Source organism: Mytilus galloprovincialis, chromosome 10, assembly GCF_965363235.1.
Source record: "Mytilus galloprovincialis chromosome 10, xbMytGall1.hap1.1, whole genome shotgun sequence".
In the NCBI taxonomy this organism is placed as follows: domain Eukaryota; kingdom Metazoa; phylum Mollusca; class Bivalvia; order Mytilida; family Mytilidae; genus Mytilus; species Mytilus galloprovincialis.
Window position 1 is genome coordinate 51,763,947 of NC_134847.1, and position 17,142 is coordinate 51,781,088.

Below are 17,142 nucleotides of genomic sequence, written 5' to 3' on the forward strand. Positions count from 1 at the left end.
TTATTTAAATACATGGGAAGCACTACTACATTAGTTCGGTGAATGTCTGTCTTTGTTTTTCTAAAATTTTCTTGTTATAATTAGGTCGTTAGTTTTCTCAATTGTATTGCTTCAAATTTTCATGCCGGACCCTTTTATAGCCGACTTTACGGTATATGGTTTTCTCATTGTCAATGGCAATACGATTGCATATAATTGTTTACATCCACTTCATTTTAAAATTTGGTGGATAGTTGTCTCATTGGGAATCCTGCCACATCTCCTAAAAAGTAAAATCACAAAAATACTGAACTCCGAAGAATACCGAAAACGAAAAGTCCCTAACCAAATGGCAAAATCAAACAAAAAAAACCCACACAAAACGAATGGACAACAACTTTCATATTCCTGACTTTGTACAGGCATTTTCAAATGTAGAAAATGTTGGATTGAACCTGGTTTTATAGTGCTAAACATCTCACCTGTACAACAGTTGCATCAAATTCCAGTTCATTGACAACGATGCGTGAACAAAACAAAGACATAATAGGGGTGCAACAGCAACACGAACCCCACCAAAATATGTGGGTGTTCCGGAAGTGTAAGCAGAACCTGCTCCACATCTGACACCCGTCGTGTTGCTCATGTTATTACAAAGCCGGTAAATAGTCTAAATCGGTAGGTTACATATGTGAAAAAGGGAACGGGATGGTAGTTACGACATAAGGAACATATCCGATATCATCGGAATAGAGATTTTCCGTAATTTTGTTACATCACCTTACAAACAGTCTTGTAGCAAAATGGAAATTAAAAGAAACGGGCATTAACAACGTTCTGTTTTTTTAATGCATATAAACTATTTACTTGTCATACATATATTATTTACTTTATTTAGATTCGTTCTGATATAAGGAACCCATGGGCTCATTGTGACTTTTCGCAGTGGGATGCAAACAAATATATTTCATCATTTCAACTCATGTACCAGCTCATAAGGAATTTGGGATTCACAACTACAGAAGAAAATAGGATATTGGGCGACTTAACTATCTGGGAAACCAATGGCAAGTGTTATTTTACGCGTGATTACCAAATGAATGAAAATGTCTTTAGAGCTTGTTCCAATCGTCTGAAACTCCATACAATATACAAGAATCTTGAATGAAATTAAAAGGGGTGGGGACATTATTTCTATATTTTACACTGAATTAATGCACATTTGTTGTCGAAATGCGCAATTCGTGCAGAAAATTATTACTGTTAATGTTATGATATATATGTTAATATATAATTTACCACTATCGCTTTTAAAGCAGCAGGTTTTGATCAATGTAAAGAGGTAGATTTTTTGGCAACATTTTGTAGCTCGCACTAAATAAACTCATCATAGATACCATGATTAAATTTTTATATTTACGCCAGACGCGTGTTTCGTCTACAAAAGACTCATCAGTGACGCTCGAATCCGAAAAAGTTAAAAAGGCCAAATAAAATACGACGTTGAAGAGCATTGAATACCAAAATTCTTAAAACTAAGTTAAATACAACTAAAGTAATCTATTCCTGAGGTAGAAAAGCCTTAGTATTTCAAAAATTCAAACGTAAACAGTTAATTGATAAATATGACCATATCCATAATAATTCATGTCAGAACAAAAGTGCTGACTACTAAAAGGAACATTATATAAGAAACAATCTTCTGTTTTTCCACAGGCATTCTGTTTCTTCAAGGGAAAACCATAGGCCTGGATTTGCTTGAAGAGGTAACAAAGCAGACCACTGTTCTTGCCAAATATGCCATAACAGTTACCGATGAAACAGAGGAAAGTTTTAAAAATGTTGAAAATGAATTGTTGAGCATTCAAAATAGGTTAATATCTTTCACTCAGCAGATCCTGCAAATTGAGAGTAAACAAGAGGCATTTCAAATTGCTATTGAAGAAGCTGGTAACAAGATTGCAGTACTGAGGGATAAACATACAAAGTTTGAAAACAGGCAGACAAATAATGAAGAAAAGATTGAGATTGCGAAACAAGTTTTGGAAAAAACTATAGAACAAATTGAAGAGTTGAATATTTCAACTAGTGAAATAGTTTCAAATGTTGGTTATCTATCCGAAACGCAAGCAAGTACTAAAAAGGGTTTAACTGAAATTAAAGAAAGTATTGGTGGAATCAAGGAAGATATTGAGAAGATGAAATATAATTCTCACGTAAGACAAGAAGGAAAAGTTTATTTTTATCCACCAGACCGAATAAAGTTCTTTGTAGGTAGACGCAGAGAATTGAAAGCCTTACAAGCAAATTTTATAAAAAACAAAGATTCTCAATATGCTCAGGTTGTTTGTGGACTTGGAGGATGTGGCAAAACTACCGTTGCTATAGAGTATGCCTGGCAATTTCAGAACTTTTATCCAGGGGGTATATTTTGGATGTCTGCTGAGTCTAACGAAATATTAGAAACATCAGTCTCAAATCTGGCAATAGATGTAAACACAACTGGAAACACCGCAAGAGAAACACTTTTGCGAACCCTTAAATGGATAGCCACATTACATACTCAATGGCTCCTTATTATAGACAACGCTGATATTGATGAACTCTCATTTTACATGAAAGAATTGTTTATAGGTACATGGAAACGAAACACGTGTGGACATATACTAATAACCTCCAGACGGGAACCCAAAGAAGTAGAAGAATCTTTCCAAATTGACCAAGATGATTGTCTTTACCTAGATGTATTATCTCCGGAACAGGGTTTGGAGTTTCTAAAAACAAGAACAGGGATAAACAGTGAGCATGAAAATGAAATTATTCTGGAACTAAGTACAGAACTTGATGGGCTTCCTCTAGCACTTGAACAAGCAGGTGCATATATTAAGGCAAAACAGTGTTCATTTGAGCAATATATGGGAAAGTTTACGAAGCAAAGACAAAAACTTTTGAATGCTATGCGCATTAAAACGTCTCAAATCACTCAGAAAGAAAGACTAGCAGTGAAAACTACCTGGCAGTTGAACATTGATTATATACAGAAAGCATCCGAGGAGGAAGGACTAGGTGCATCTGCTGTGAAAATCATGGAAATCGCATCATTTCTGTCGCCCGATGATATACCAATTGAAATTATTAATGATGGTTCACCTCCAATTGAAGATGAAGAAATGAATGAGTCACTACAAGATTCATTTGGAGGAAAGCAGATAATTGAGATCTTAACAAGGTTTTCCCTTTTCCAGCAATATCGAGAAGATACTCTATCAGTACATAGATTAGTACAAGAAGTAATAAGAGACAGCTTGCGAGATTTGAGCAATGTTAAAATAATTTTACAACATGCGACAAGAATGATCAACAAAGCTCTTATTTCAACATTATCTCCTTACAAGGCTCTTTGTGTTGAAAAAGGAGAAGCTCCAGGAAGAGGGTCACTTTATTTATGGAGTAAATTGGCTACAAATGCAAACATATTAAAGAGTCACATTGTTTGTTTTATAAAGGAAAAAGAGAACGACGGCTCATTGCATTTGAACTTGGAAATGGCAAATCTTCTGCACACATCAGCAGTATTTCATAGTGTATATCAACGCCAAGATGAAGCACTTGCAGATCAAGAGCAGTTACTTCATATCATGACAGTTATAGACATTCCGAAAGAAAAGTGTTTGGAATTTACATCGGTCAAAATACCCTTATTAGAACGAGACAGAAATATGATTCAAGATTGTTTGTCCGCAGTTTTAATAAACTTCAGAGATGATGGAGAGTTTAAGTTGCCAGATGAAATAGACAGTTTAAGGATAAAAGGCAACGATGCGTTTAGGGAGAATAGATACCATGATGCAATTCAGTATTACACAGAAGGTATAAAATCTTCTCCAGAAAAAACTATTGACTTTAAGTTGTTTTCCAACCGAAGTTTACTGTATCTGAAAGTTAACGATTATGAAAATGCTTTAAAAGATGCAGAAAAATGCATTGTGTTAGCTCCTAACCATTGGAAAGGGTACTGCTGGAAAGCGTATGCTCTAGCAAACTTAGTGAGAAATGGTGAACTAACTTTTGAATTTGAAAAAGTAGGTCTGGCATCAGCTTGTATTGCGGCAAATCTAAATAGTAAAGTTTTGGTGGAATATAACATGAAAGTGAATTATCCACTTGTTGTCTACAAGATTATAGAAAACTCAAGTGATCTCTGTTCAGAAATATCATCAATACAGGGTCGCCCGTATTCAACAATTTTGTTAAAAAGTGGATACTATACGCTAACAGATCATGTTATCATCTCCAAAAGTATTCAAATTATTGGCATAGACAATAATGTCGAAATTGACTTAAAAAATTATCTTAAAATATTTAACCTACCTACTTCTGTATTCAGCATTCATTTCAAAAGTGAATGGCAAATACATATTCATTTTGAAAACCTTTCATTTGTACCAAATAGCGCACAAATTGGAATCCTTTCAAACGCAACAGCTACTTTTTACAAATGTAAAATATCAAATGGGGCTAGAGGATGTGACGATTACCCTCGATGTAAGGGTGGATCTGGTTGCATAAAGCATCCAGTGAAATGTTCAAGGCTAATGGAGGTCCCTGGGTTGGCAAATTTTGCTACAGGTGAGCAAGGTTATCCTGGACTTTGGGTAGGGTCTGGTGGCAAACTGATTGTACAAAATTGTGTATTGGACAAATGCGGCGGAGGAGGAGTCCTCTCTGATGGGGATGGGGCCCATCTTGAAATACGGTATTGTACAATACGAAATATGAGAAGTACTGGAGTAGAAGCTAGAAATGGTGGAATGGTGAAAGTTGAGGACAATGTAATTATTGATAACCAGTTACATGGAATCATGATAGCTCCCAGAGGTAATGGGATAATACACAGAAATAATATCCAAGGGAACGGTCAAGAAGGTATATTCTGTGGTGGAATACTCAACCCAAATAATTTTGGCCAAATCATTGGGGACATGAGGTCAAAAGAAGCATCACAAGCTGTTATTGCTGATAACATTATTCTACAAAATGGATTATCTGGTATATCATTAGATGGGGGAACATATGAGGTGTCAGGGAATAGAATTGTAGAAAACTGGCTATGGGGAATGATGATTAAATCAAGATCGTCGGTTTATGTTGTAGGCAATGATATTTTTGAAAACAAATGTGGTGGTATACGCATTGGATCAAACTACTCAGCCTCTGTCATTATTGATGGTAATACGATAAGAGACCACACAGGGCCAGATATTTATGTAACCAATTCCCCTGAAAAATTGATGGATCAGAGATTGCAAACGGTATTTAAAGCTATGAGTAAAGAAATCGAAATGGCAGAAGAAAGTTCTATGTACACCAGACCTCCAATTATCACAAACAGAAACATCAGAAGAAATAATAACAAAGGCGTCCAGCACCCAAAGGAAGCAGTTCAAATAATCCAAACCTGTTGCTTCTGTTATCGTTCTTCACTTCGACTTAAACGGTGTAGTAAATGTGGAGCAGCCACTTATTGTTCCAAAGAATGTCAGGCTAATCACTGGAAGAAACACAGACACATGTGTAAACTTCTTCATAAAGAATATACTATACAGATCAAAATGAAAAACACAGAACCTTTTATGAAACCAGGTATGGTGAGAAACTTCAATCCTTCTTTAAAAGGAATAAAGGAAGGTCCAAAACCAGACCCAAAAAGCTCAAAAAAGTTCATAGTCAAAGTTCAGTCAGGTCAGGAATATGGACCATTTGATCCACTGAAAATTCTTGTGCTTTACGATAGAAGCGTGACGTTAGACATTAAGCTATCAAACCCTGAACTTTATTGTCTTGTAAATGAATGTGGCATTCTTGCGGGTGAATCACTCTCAACAAAGAAAATATTTTGTTGGGCTTCTTTCAAAGACAATGGTTCAATCCTTTGTATTCATACGGACAATTTACCTCCATTTCAAACATGGTAATGTAACTTGTGATGAATTTTCAAATATTTGTACTGAGCCTCAATTTATATTTATTCAATAGAAATCACTCGTGATATGATTAGTCATTAACAGTTGTGTGTATTTTACTTTTTGTATAAAAGAAAACATACACGTTAAACTTAAATACAGAACACGGTACAAAGTTTTCTCTGATATTAAACTATTTCTGTTCCTGATTTTCTTATTACAACCGAAACCGATATGTGATATATACTAATGGTAACGGTATAGGATTCGACTCGGAACTTGTCAAATATTGGTTATATCTATTTTGTGGAAAACAAAAGGGCCTGGAATAACGAAATATTTAATTAACCACGTTGTCCTATATAGTAGTTATGACTAAAGTTGAATTATTTCATTAGTCGTGTTTATGTCATGTTGGCTAACAAATTAGACCTCGTAATTATAGTAGTAAAGATATACAAATTAAAATGTGATCGCAATACTGGTCTAACTCCAAGGAAAATTCAAAATGGAAACTTCCTAATCGTATGGCTAAATCAAAAGGTCAAAACAGACCAAACTAATGATTAACATATTTTTGACTTGCATTGGTACAGGCATTTTCTTATGGTCGATAAAGCATGACGCGATATTTGAAACCCAAGTAGAAAATTTATTTGGATTAATGCCATACTTGAAATATTAAAACATTTTTTGCGTTTTCATTTGATCGAGACTAAGTAATGAATATATGTATCAGAGCTGGTATGCAAAAAACTCGTACGTTAAGATATATAATCGTAGTACTACATGTGTATTCATTAATAAGGGGGGGGGGGGGAGTGAAACAAAGGGATGCAGGAAAAAACAGTTTCGTTTACTAATCCAGAACTCAAAAAGTCATTCTTATACAGGTAGAACGATGTTTTTTAAAGTTAAATTAACTAATAACAGTTTTATCACGTCTTTGTTGTTTAACATCTATGTCGTCTGTCTGCTAAGTACCGAACATGTCCCATACCGAATATCGAAATATAACTTAGAATATGACTGTTGTCTTTTAATGTTTCTGATATGGTTTCGATTGGATAATGTGTTATGTCTTATCGTTCGAAGTCTAAATAATTATAAAATTGCCTTTCACTACCCGTATTGCCATGAAAGTTTTTGGGAATGGTATTGTGAAAATAATTGCATAAAGTTTGAAATTGCATGTCTGTCACTGTTTGTGATATCATGTTGTTGTTGTTCTACAGTTTGCATGTTGTGTCGACTATAGTGTTTGTTTGTACGTTTCTCTGTGAAGAGAGTTCATGCATGTGTTTGTGCTGTATATCTGTTACGTAGTGTTGTGATTTTAGATTTTTTTTCTCACCTTGTCATATAAGCAGGAGTTTTGGCTAGCCATAAAAACAGGTTCAACCCACCATTTCTTCTAAAATGTTCTATACCAAATCAGAAATATGACAGTTGTTATCAAATAGTTTGTTTCTTTGTAAGTTGGAGTTGGTTTTCATTGCACTTCAATGTTCCTGATGTTCGTTTGTTTCCTCTTATAATTGGCATGTTTCCATCGGTTTTCATTGCACTTCAATGACCCTGATGTTCGTTTGTTTTCCCCTTATAATTGGCATGTTTCCATCGGTTTTCATTGCACTTCAATGTCCCTGATGTTCATTTGTTTCCCCCTTATAATTGTCATGTTTCCATCGGTTTTCATTGCACTTCAATGTTCCTGATGTTCGTTTGTTTTCCTCTTATAATTGGCATGTTTCCATCGGTTTTCATTGCACTTCAATGTTCCTGATGTTCGTTTGTTTTCCCCTTATAATTGGCATGTTTCCATCGGTTTTAGTTTGTAACCCGGTTTTGTTTTCTCTAAATCGAATTATGACTTTTGAACACCAGTATACTATTGTTGCTTTTATTCATACATATATTTTGGGTTCAAACCAGATTTGCCAATTAGTATGTGTTTGTTCTCCATAGAGCAAGCAGCATTTGGGAGTAAGGGCAAAGATTGGTTTGCCTTGGAGTCATTAATAAATAGAATGGCATGTCTTCCTGCAAACTGTTACCTTGTTAATTAGCACATTGAAGGTTTAGGACTAAGAAGGGTTTATAGTCATACATAGATTTTATGTTCTTGTCATAAAAAATCCTTTTAATTTGCCACTAGACATTAAACAGTCGTCCATCATAATCAGCATGGTATGTATAAATATGATCTTAATTTGCCACTAAAAAGTAATATCACAAAAATACTTAACACCAAGGAAAATTCAAAATGGAAAGTCCCTAATCAAATGGCAAAATCATAAGCTTAAACACATCAAACGAATGGGAAACTGTCATATTCCTGACTTGGTACAGGCATTTTCTTAAGTAGAAAACAGTGGATTAATTGTATAACTTTATGTATGAAGGTGCAAATATTTAAAGAAGACAGCCATCTGTAATGATTGACGTCAAAAGGATGTATCACATGTATCGGAAGTGATGGTAACAGCTGGTACTGCCCTTCATGGTAAAGTAGGCTACATATAAATGATAAAACTATATTAAGTATTTTTTAATATTTTTTATTTTTCAAATTGGAGGACCAGATTTAATGATATTTTTTATACTATTTTTGTACATTTTTTTAAATTTCATGATATGCAAAAATCAAAAGAGAGTTCATTTTTACATAAATTTGTAAAATTTATAAATTCTATTTATAACCATAAGAATAATTATATATGTCATCATGTACAAATTTTTATTCAATAAATTTAACCCCAATTATCCCTATAATTTGACACTGGTAAACTGGCAAAAAAGTTTGCAATAAATCTATCATCTGAACCTTTCTATTAGAATGACTAAATGCATATATAATCTAATCATCCTAAAATTTTAAAAACCAGATGCTCCGCAGGGCGTAGCTTTATACGACCGCAGAGGTTGAACCCTGAACGGTTAGGGCAAGTATGGACACAACATTCAAGCTGGATTCAGCTCTAAATTTGGATTGTGATTAAATAGTTGACACAGCATAGGTTTCTGACACAGAATGAATGTGTTCTAATGAACTTAAAATTTTTGTTTCTCTTAGAGCAATTCACTATGCTGTTGAATATTAATCCTCTCAAAAAAATGTTTGAAGAAATTTTCTTTTTTATTTATGAAATTTCAAATGAGAAAAATTGAACCCAATTTTTTTAATCACATCCCCCTTTCCCTTATTCCAAAACTAATCTCAATTAAAATTTCTAATGGAGTTTGCAACAATAACTACTCATTTAAATACATCATAAAATATTAAGATGTAAAAAAACTGCTTGTTATCACTGAATGGTAAAGATTATTTTAATTTATCAGTTGGTAGTAAAAAGTGAATATACATTGTATATTGTATATAACAAAGATTTAAGTTGATTCTGGACAAAGAAAGATAACTCCAATTAAAAAAAAATCTTGCTATTGCACAATATTTTGCAATTAGATATTTCTTGCTTACTATTCTGGACAAAGAAAGATAACTCTAATTAAAAAAAAATTTGATATTTCACAATATTGTGCAATTAGATATTTCTTGCCATTGCGCAATACTGTGCAATTGAAAAGACTTGCTATTGCACAATACTTAATATAATAATTTTAGATCCTGATTTGGACCAACTTGAAAACTGGGCCCATAATAAAAAATCTAAGTACATTTTTGGATTCAGCATATCAAAGAACTTCAAGATTTCAATTTTTGTTAAAATCAGACTAAGTTTAATTTTGGACCCTTTGGACTTTAGTGTAGACCAATTTGAAAACAGGACCAAAAATGAAGAATCTACATACACAGTTAGATTTGGTATATCAAAGAACCCCATTTATTCAATTTTTGATGAAATCAAACAAAGTTTAATTTTGGACCCCGATTTGGACCAACTTGAAAACTGGGCCAATAATCAAGAATCTAAGTACATTTTTAGATTCAGCATATCAAAGAACCTAACTGATTCATTTTTTGTCAAAATCAAACTAAGTTTAATTTTGGACCCTTTGGACCTTAATGTAGACCAATTTGAAAACGGGACCAAAAGTTAAGAATCTACATACACAGTCATGACAGTTAGATTCAGCATATCAAAGAACCCCAATTATTCAATTTTGATGAAATCAAACAAAAGTTTAATTTTGGACCCTTTGGGCCCCTTATTATGTTGGGACCAAAACTCCCAAAATCAAACCCAACCTTTCTTTTATGGTCATAAACCTTGTGTTTAAATTTCATAGATTTCTATTTACTTATACTAATGTTATTGTGCGAAAACCAAGAATAATGCTTATTTGGGCCCTTTTTTGGTCCCTAATTCCTAAACTGTTGAGACCAAAACTCCCAAAATCAATCCCAACCGTTCTTTTGTGGTCATAAACCTTGTGTCAAAATTTCATAGATTTCTATTAACTTAAACTAAAGTTATAGTGCGAAAACCAAGAAAATGCTTATTTGGGCCCTTTTTGGCCCCTAATTCCTAAAATGTTGGGACCAAAACTCCCAAAATCAATACCAACCTTCCTTTTGTGGTCATAAACCTTGTGTTAAAATTTCATAGATTTCCATTCACTTTTACTAAAGTTAGAGTGCGAAAACTAAAAGTATTCGGACGCCGGACGACGACGACGACGACGCCGACGACGACGACGACAACGCCGACGCCAACGTGATAGCAATATACGACGAAAATTTTTTCAAAATTTGCGGTCGTATAAAAATGTATGGGTTCTGCAGAACCCAGTGTCTTGCCTACTTTTGCTGATAATTGCAGGGTCAACAAAAATGAGGAAAAAAATGAATAAAAAAATTCCTCTTGATACTATATTTTGATGGTAAGAAGCTTCTGTCTAAGTTTGGTAAAAATCCAGGATAGTTTATAAATAGTAATCAATGAGGTCATTAGGTAATTAACTTAATGCAAATTTTCCTATAATTCATTTAGATTCATAAGATATTGTTGACTAAATGGTTGTAATAAGCTCTACAAAAAATAATCACGGAAAAATGCATTCCTTTATAATATATCCTTATATAAATTTTCACTTTGGTGGTCATGTGAAATAATTTTTGGGAGGAAACTTGATAATATTATGCATAAAAAAATTGAGTACAAGTTTGTGCCGGTACATTGATAGCATCTCTAGGGTAAAATTCAGTAATTTTCGTAAAATATTGTATAGTGAAATTTCAAGTGGCCATGCTCTTATGTTATCACAACAGCCCATGTAAAGATTTGATACAACAATGATGATCTATATGTGTTTAAACAGATGTGGTACACCCCATCCAAAAATAATAAAAATAACCACCCCAAAAAACACCTCACGTAAACTTATGACACTAATATAAGTACAGACTAGTAACACAAATAATAATAATTTGACTTAGAACTAATGAATAATATACATACTACTAATTAAACTGATAATCTACAAATAAAAAAATAAACAAATACACAGGAATTTTCAAAAATATTAAGAATGGCTATCATAAAACCATTTATTCATGATTATTGTAATATTTACATGTATATCACAGTTCACATTCAATTAATAATTCAAATGTTGAGGATAAACTGACTGGAAACCAAAATGCTGTTAAAAATTCAATAACACATATATTTAATTTAAAGGCAAGTGACTCTTAATCTGACAAAATTTTGGCTATCATAAATAAAGACATTTATCACCACAACTGTACAAATAAATCGAAATATGTGTTAACATGGGATTACCCACTATTCTATACATGTATAAAGTGCATATAAATATCCCCAATGTCTTCATTATTGAGAATATTTACACATAGTTTTGGGGTCAGTGACCTATAAATCTAATAGGTTAGAAAAAGGGAAGGAAAGTGTTGTTCCTGAAATTTTAAATTGTAGCATTAGTAGCTATAGACTTTCTTTATATGTCTGACATTAAAATTTTTTGAAAAATAACACTGTATGATTGTCAGGTAACTTTTTTTCACCTCATTAACTATTCATTGGTATGTATCATTGAATCAAAGAAATAAAAGACATACAAATAACTTTAAAAGAAAAGTTACAAATTACAAATCTTTTATACTAGTTTGATCTTCAAAATAGTCATCAATATATAATTTGACCAAACTATTGGTATTGGTTTCCAATAGCCTCTTATTCTTTAATTTCCATACAATCAGTATCATGTGGTTTTTGTCAAAAAATCACTATGTAATTTGATATCATAATTATAACTTTTATATAAATGCATTACTTATTTGACTAAATTTATGAGTTATAACTTCTTTATGGCACATTATTTGAATTTAAATTTTTAAGATTAAAAAAAATCATTTATAACACTATGAATATTAAACAAATATAATAAACAAGACACAAAGCATTTGTAAATGTGTTAAGAACCTTCACAAAATAAAAACAAATCACTGGTTTCAAATATGAGGATTTTATGTCTTTGAGACTAGCTTCAAAAATAAAAAAGTGTATAGAATTGCAATTTTTTTTCAGAATGCCATACAATGGACAAACCTTTTAGTGGAGTTTAAAAAGTATAAATAATAACAACAATATCAACCAATTATCACATTCTGTAAATATATAAAATGCAAGCAGTAAGGACAATATCTGCACAATACTGGAATGTATGGGAAAGGGAAGTATAAATATCTAGAGTTAACTCCCTTTTTAAATTGTAGTTATTGCCTATCATTTCCTGCAGCAGTAGTTTTGTAGAAAATACATACTGACAAAGACATTCAAAACAAGTTTACTTTTACATTTTTTTTAAATTTGATTGATATATGACGTAAGTCAATAAAGGGAGACCTGACACACAGTTTTAACTTAAACTTTGATGAACAGACAAGAGTTTCCTTTTCTATTTAAATAAATATATCCAACGGTGAAAAACAAATGTTAAAGAAGCAGAGGAAATAAAGTCTATTCTAAGATTTATATATTTGAATTTAGTTTTAATTAATATCATAAACTCTCATATCAATATTCTGGCAAATCCAAGATAGCTGCCTATCTAAACTAGAGACTAAATGGAGCATGTATTCCTCATAAATTAAAATCACTGCAATATGACAAAGGTTTCTTTCGCTCATAGTACCATTTACTAGACTAAAAAAATCAAAATCAAAGGGACATTACTGATCTAACTAAAATGATTAAGTTCTAGCAAAAGAGTTAATTTTGATTTTATGTAGACAAATAGGACAGAAGACAACTGATAAATGCCAAACAATGGCAATAGCCCACGTTGTCCTTCTAGGCAAGGTAAGCTAATAAAAAAAAAGCTTCTTACAATTGAAAATTCATTAATAACTTTTAGCAATACTCTTTTGTTATTCTTAAACATTTACGTCTGACTATTAAATTCAAAAGTTGAAAAGCAAAATGTCTTATTAAATATACACAAATTCTTTTAAAAACTTCTAAAAAATCTATATCAAACTTCTATTATAAAAAAAAAAAATCAGACCTAGTAAAGATAAATACATAATTTTTGTATAATACAAATTATTTTGTTTCTTTTCATCATTAAAAAATTTTATATAAAATTTTGTAGTAGATTTGTGCCTAAATGTTTTTTCTTGAAGGTCAAGATCTGTACTTGGTATAGAGTTTTATTGTATGCTCTACTGGTTCCAGCCAATAGACCGTCTGTGCCACACCAAACAAAATGGCTATAGCTATAATCCTACTGGTACCTCCTTTATAGAAAGCTGTCCATCCCTCAGTCTTATATATTTTCCTGAAACATTAATCAAATTACCGGGTTATTATCAATAGTATCACCACTTACACAGAAATTTAATAGATGGTAAAACAAGCTGCTGATTTCATATTAGTTGTTTTTTCCCTAGTACCAATCGTCCGAGTTAAGCCAATTACAGCTGATTTCATATTAGTTGTTTTTTCCCTAGTACCAATCGTTCGAGTTAAGCCAATTACAGCTGATTTCATATTAGTTGTTTTTTCCCTAGTACCAATCGTTGGAGTTAAGCCAATTACAGCTGATTTTTACAGGCAGCACATATGTTGTGTTGTTACAATAAAGTCAAAGCTATGGTTAGGGTTGAACGCTCACAAACATGTTTGTCTCATTGTTACAATAAAGTCAAAGCTATGGTTAGGGTTGAACGCTCACAAACATGTTTACCACTTGATAATTGGTGGAGATTGGTCTCATTGGAAATCATATCACATCTTCTGTATTAATATTCTTATCTTATTTTGAAGGACCAGTTCTAGAACAGCTATCATCATCTACACTTGAGGAAAAAAAATATATAGACCTGAATCTGCTATTAACTTATGTGTTTAAATATCCCTTTAGTATCTTTTGACTCACCTAAAACAATCAGTTATGCCAGCATAAGTTTTTTCATTCTTTCCTTTTGTAAGAGTCTGTAATCTTGTCTTTACAACTAAAAAGAATAAATAAAATGAAATGACTGTTTTAATGAGTGTGTATTCCTTACATTAACTGATTTCATTTATTTGTAGTTATGTGATCAACAGAATCAAAGTAAAACAATCTTATTCTACTAGAGGCATTGCAAGAAAACCTTGTCTCAAATATTATTTTTGTCATTTGACTGGCTTACTTCCTATGTGGTCTTATTGTTTATATTCTTGATTAAGTAATATATTATTGTGCACCAATTAATTAATATTGATCCCCTGCAATGATGACATACTACTGTAAATTCAGATATTATTGCCAGCATTTATTATTGCGATTTTGTCATTTTAAGACTAAATTGCGATTTGATTTTTTGCAATATTGAGAAAAATCATGTTTAATTCATATAAAAAATATCAAAATAAGAGTTTAAATTATTGCGATTATAACCCTGTCGTATTTCCACAATAATAAAAACATTGCAATAATTTCTAAATTAACAGTACATAGTGTGCTAGTGACCTAATACGATATATATAAGGGGTAAGTAATCTTTTAAGGAATAAATCTAAAGTATGGGTAACCGTGCTATCTTTCATGCAAGTCCGCCAAAATTGCCCAACAAGAAAAAAAACACCTTTCTACTTTTGAAGTGTCAGAAATGACATAAACTATATGACCTGTTGTCTCATTTGTGTAATGTTGTTTGTCTTTTTCATCAGTTTTTGACATGGTGTTGTTAAGATTGCTTTTGACAATCAAATATCACATTGATATCATTCTTCTTTCTTGTACAGAAAATATTCCATTGACAGAAATGTAAACAAATGTTCCTTGATAATACAAGTTTCATAAAGTATCAAGTATTTTAACCACATAATAAGTTTACTTTTTAGTTAACAATATCTACAAGAATAAAATTGAGAATGGAAATGGGGAATGTGTCAAAGAGACAGCAACCCGATCATAGAGCAGACAACAGCAGAAGGTCACCAACAAGTCTTCAATTCAGCAAGAAATTCCCACACCCAGAGGCTTCCTTCAGCTGGCCCTAAACAAATATACATACTAGTTCAGTGATAATGAATGCCATATTGTACACAAGAAACTACTACTGTATTAAAACTAAAAACTTACCATCAAAGGGGTTAACTGAGAGGGAAGCAACAGCCCCAGATATAAATGCTGAGGAAAAACTAACATATATCTTTTTTTCATTTTCTTTGTGTCCCTGTAAGAAATATTATAACTCTAGAATATACTTCTACATATATAACAGGATTTAGACATGTCACATTAAGGACAGATTATGTACAAATCAAAACCTGGCTACTATTGGTCTTGTCTTTTAGTTAGAGATCTCTACTGTTTTATTATACTTTGGATTATTTGAAGGGCATTCATTAATTTAATAGATTTCCAAGGAATAAAGGTGAACCACAAATTTGGATTAAAAAAATAATACATTTTTTTAAATACCTTAATTCTAAGCAAAATTTGTTTAAAATTTACAGAGATTTTTTTTTAAATGCAAAATTGGAGATGGGGTTAATGTTATTAAACTGTAATTATAACTATCCAGTTCTATTTGCAGGAATTATCTAAATTAATACAATCATTCCTATATATTACAAAGGTATTTCCGTTAAGGTGCAAGTAAATACATGTACTGCAATTTTGACAGCATTTTATAAGAGTAAGCAATATAGAAAAAATATAGCATATACAGTGTAACCTGCTTAATATGACTCCTGAGTATTCCAACATCCTGCTTTAACCGACACATTTTTATGGTCCCAAAAATATGCCTATCCTAGCAGAAAAAACCTGAATATTCCGACACCCTGCTTAATCCGACATTTTTTCTGGCCCCTAAGTGTGTTGGATTACACAGGTTACACTGAATAAATATGTTTTGAAAAAAGTGTAAGGTATTAATTATATATCAAATAAAATTGAAAATAAAACATAACATAACCATTTAAAAAATTTGTAACAATGATCGTTTCTAGGTTAAAAATAAACTCTCATGTAAAAGAGCTGCTTACTCTCTAGAGAATGTAAGTTCAACCTTTTTTGGAGGAGTTATTGTAACTAATTCTTTATTTCTATGTGTAGTATTTTGTGGTTAAATCATTATTTCACCTAGAGTTTAACAAGAGTGCACACACTGAAATGTCTCCCCTTCTTTACTAATCATTGATATTATGTTGTATAAAGCTTTATTACAACTGTCACATAAACTTAACATTAACCAAGATAGCTAAACAAAGACCAATGAACCATGAAAATGAGGTCAAGGTCAGATGAACCATGCCAGGCAGACATGTACAGCTAACAAAGCTTCCATACAACAAATATAGTTGACCTATTACTTCTATTTAAAGAAAAATAGACCAAAACACAAAAACTTAACACTGTGCAATGAACCGTGCAATTGAGGTCATGGTCAAATAAAACCTGCGGGACTGACATATAGATCATAATATATTCCTATACACCAAATATAGTTGACTTTTGGCATATAATATTAGATAAAAAGACCAAAACTTAAAAACTTAACTTTGACCACTGAACCATGAAAATGAGGTCAAGGTCAGATGACATCTGCCCGCTAGACATGTACACCTTACAATCATTCCATACAACAAATATAGTAGACCTATTGCATAAAGTATGAGAAAAACAGACCAAAACACAAAAACTTAACTATAACCACTGAACCATGAAAATGAGGTCAAGGTCAGATGACACCTGCCAGTTGGACATGTACACCTTCCAG

At 32.2% G+C, this 17,142-nt stretch overlaps 2 protein-coding genes across 5 annotated transcripts in view; one reads left to right on the forward strand and one right to left on the reverse strand.

Annotated features, from left to right (window-relative positions):
• LOC143047788 (uncharacterized) overlaps positions 1–6,151 on the forward strand; it is a 36,719-nt gene extending 30,568 nt beyond the window's left edge. For both annotated transcript variants that reach the window (XM_076221044.1, XM_076221045.1), the window contains exons 4-5: positions 878–1,046; positions 1,696–6,151. In XM_076221044.1, the coding sequence (XP_076077159.1) occupies positions 878–1,046; positions 1,696–5,954 (4,428 nt within the window). In that variant the 3' untranslated portion in view covers positions 5,955–6,151. The remainder of the gene's footprint in view (positions 1–877; positions 1,047–1,695) is intronic.
• Positions 6,152–8,487: 2,336 nt separating this feature from the next.
• LOC143047789 (mitochondrial glutamate carrier 1-like) overlaps positions 8,488–17,142 on the reverse strand; it is a 29,549-nt gene continuing 20,894 nt past the window's right edge. For all 3 annotated transcript variants that reach the window (XM_076221046.1, XM_076221047.1, XM_076221048.1), the window contains exons 9-11: positions 15,498–15,591; positions 14,307–14,382; positions 8,488–13,706 (exon numbers count right to left, since the gene is read on the reverse strand). In XM_076221046.1, the coding sequence (XP_076077161.1) occupies positions 13,553–13,706; positions 14,307–14,382; positions 15,498–15,591 (324 nt within the window). In that variant the 3' untranslated portion in view covers positions 8,488–13,552. The remainder of the gene's footprint in view (positions 13,707–14,306; positions 14,383–15,497; positions 15,592–17,142) is intronic.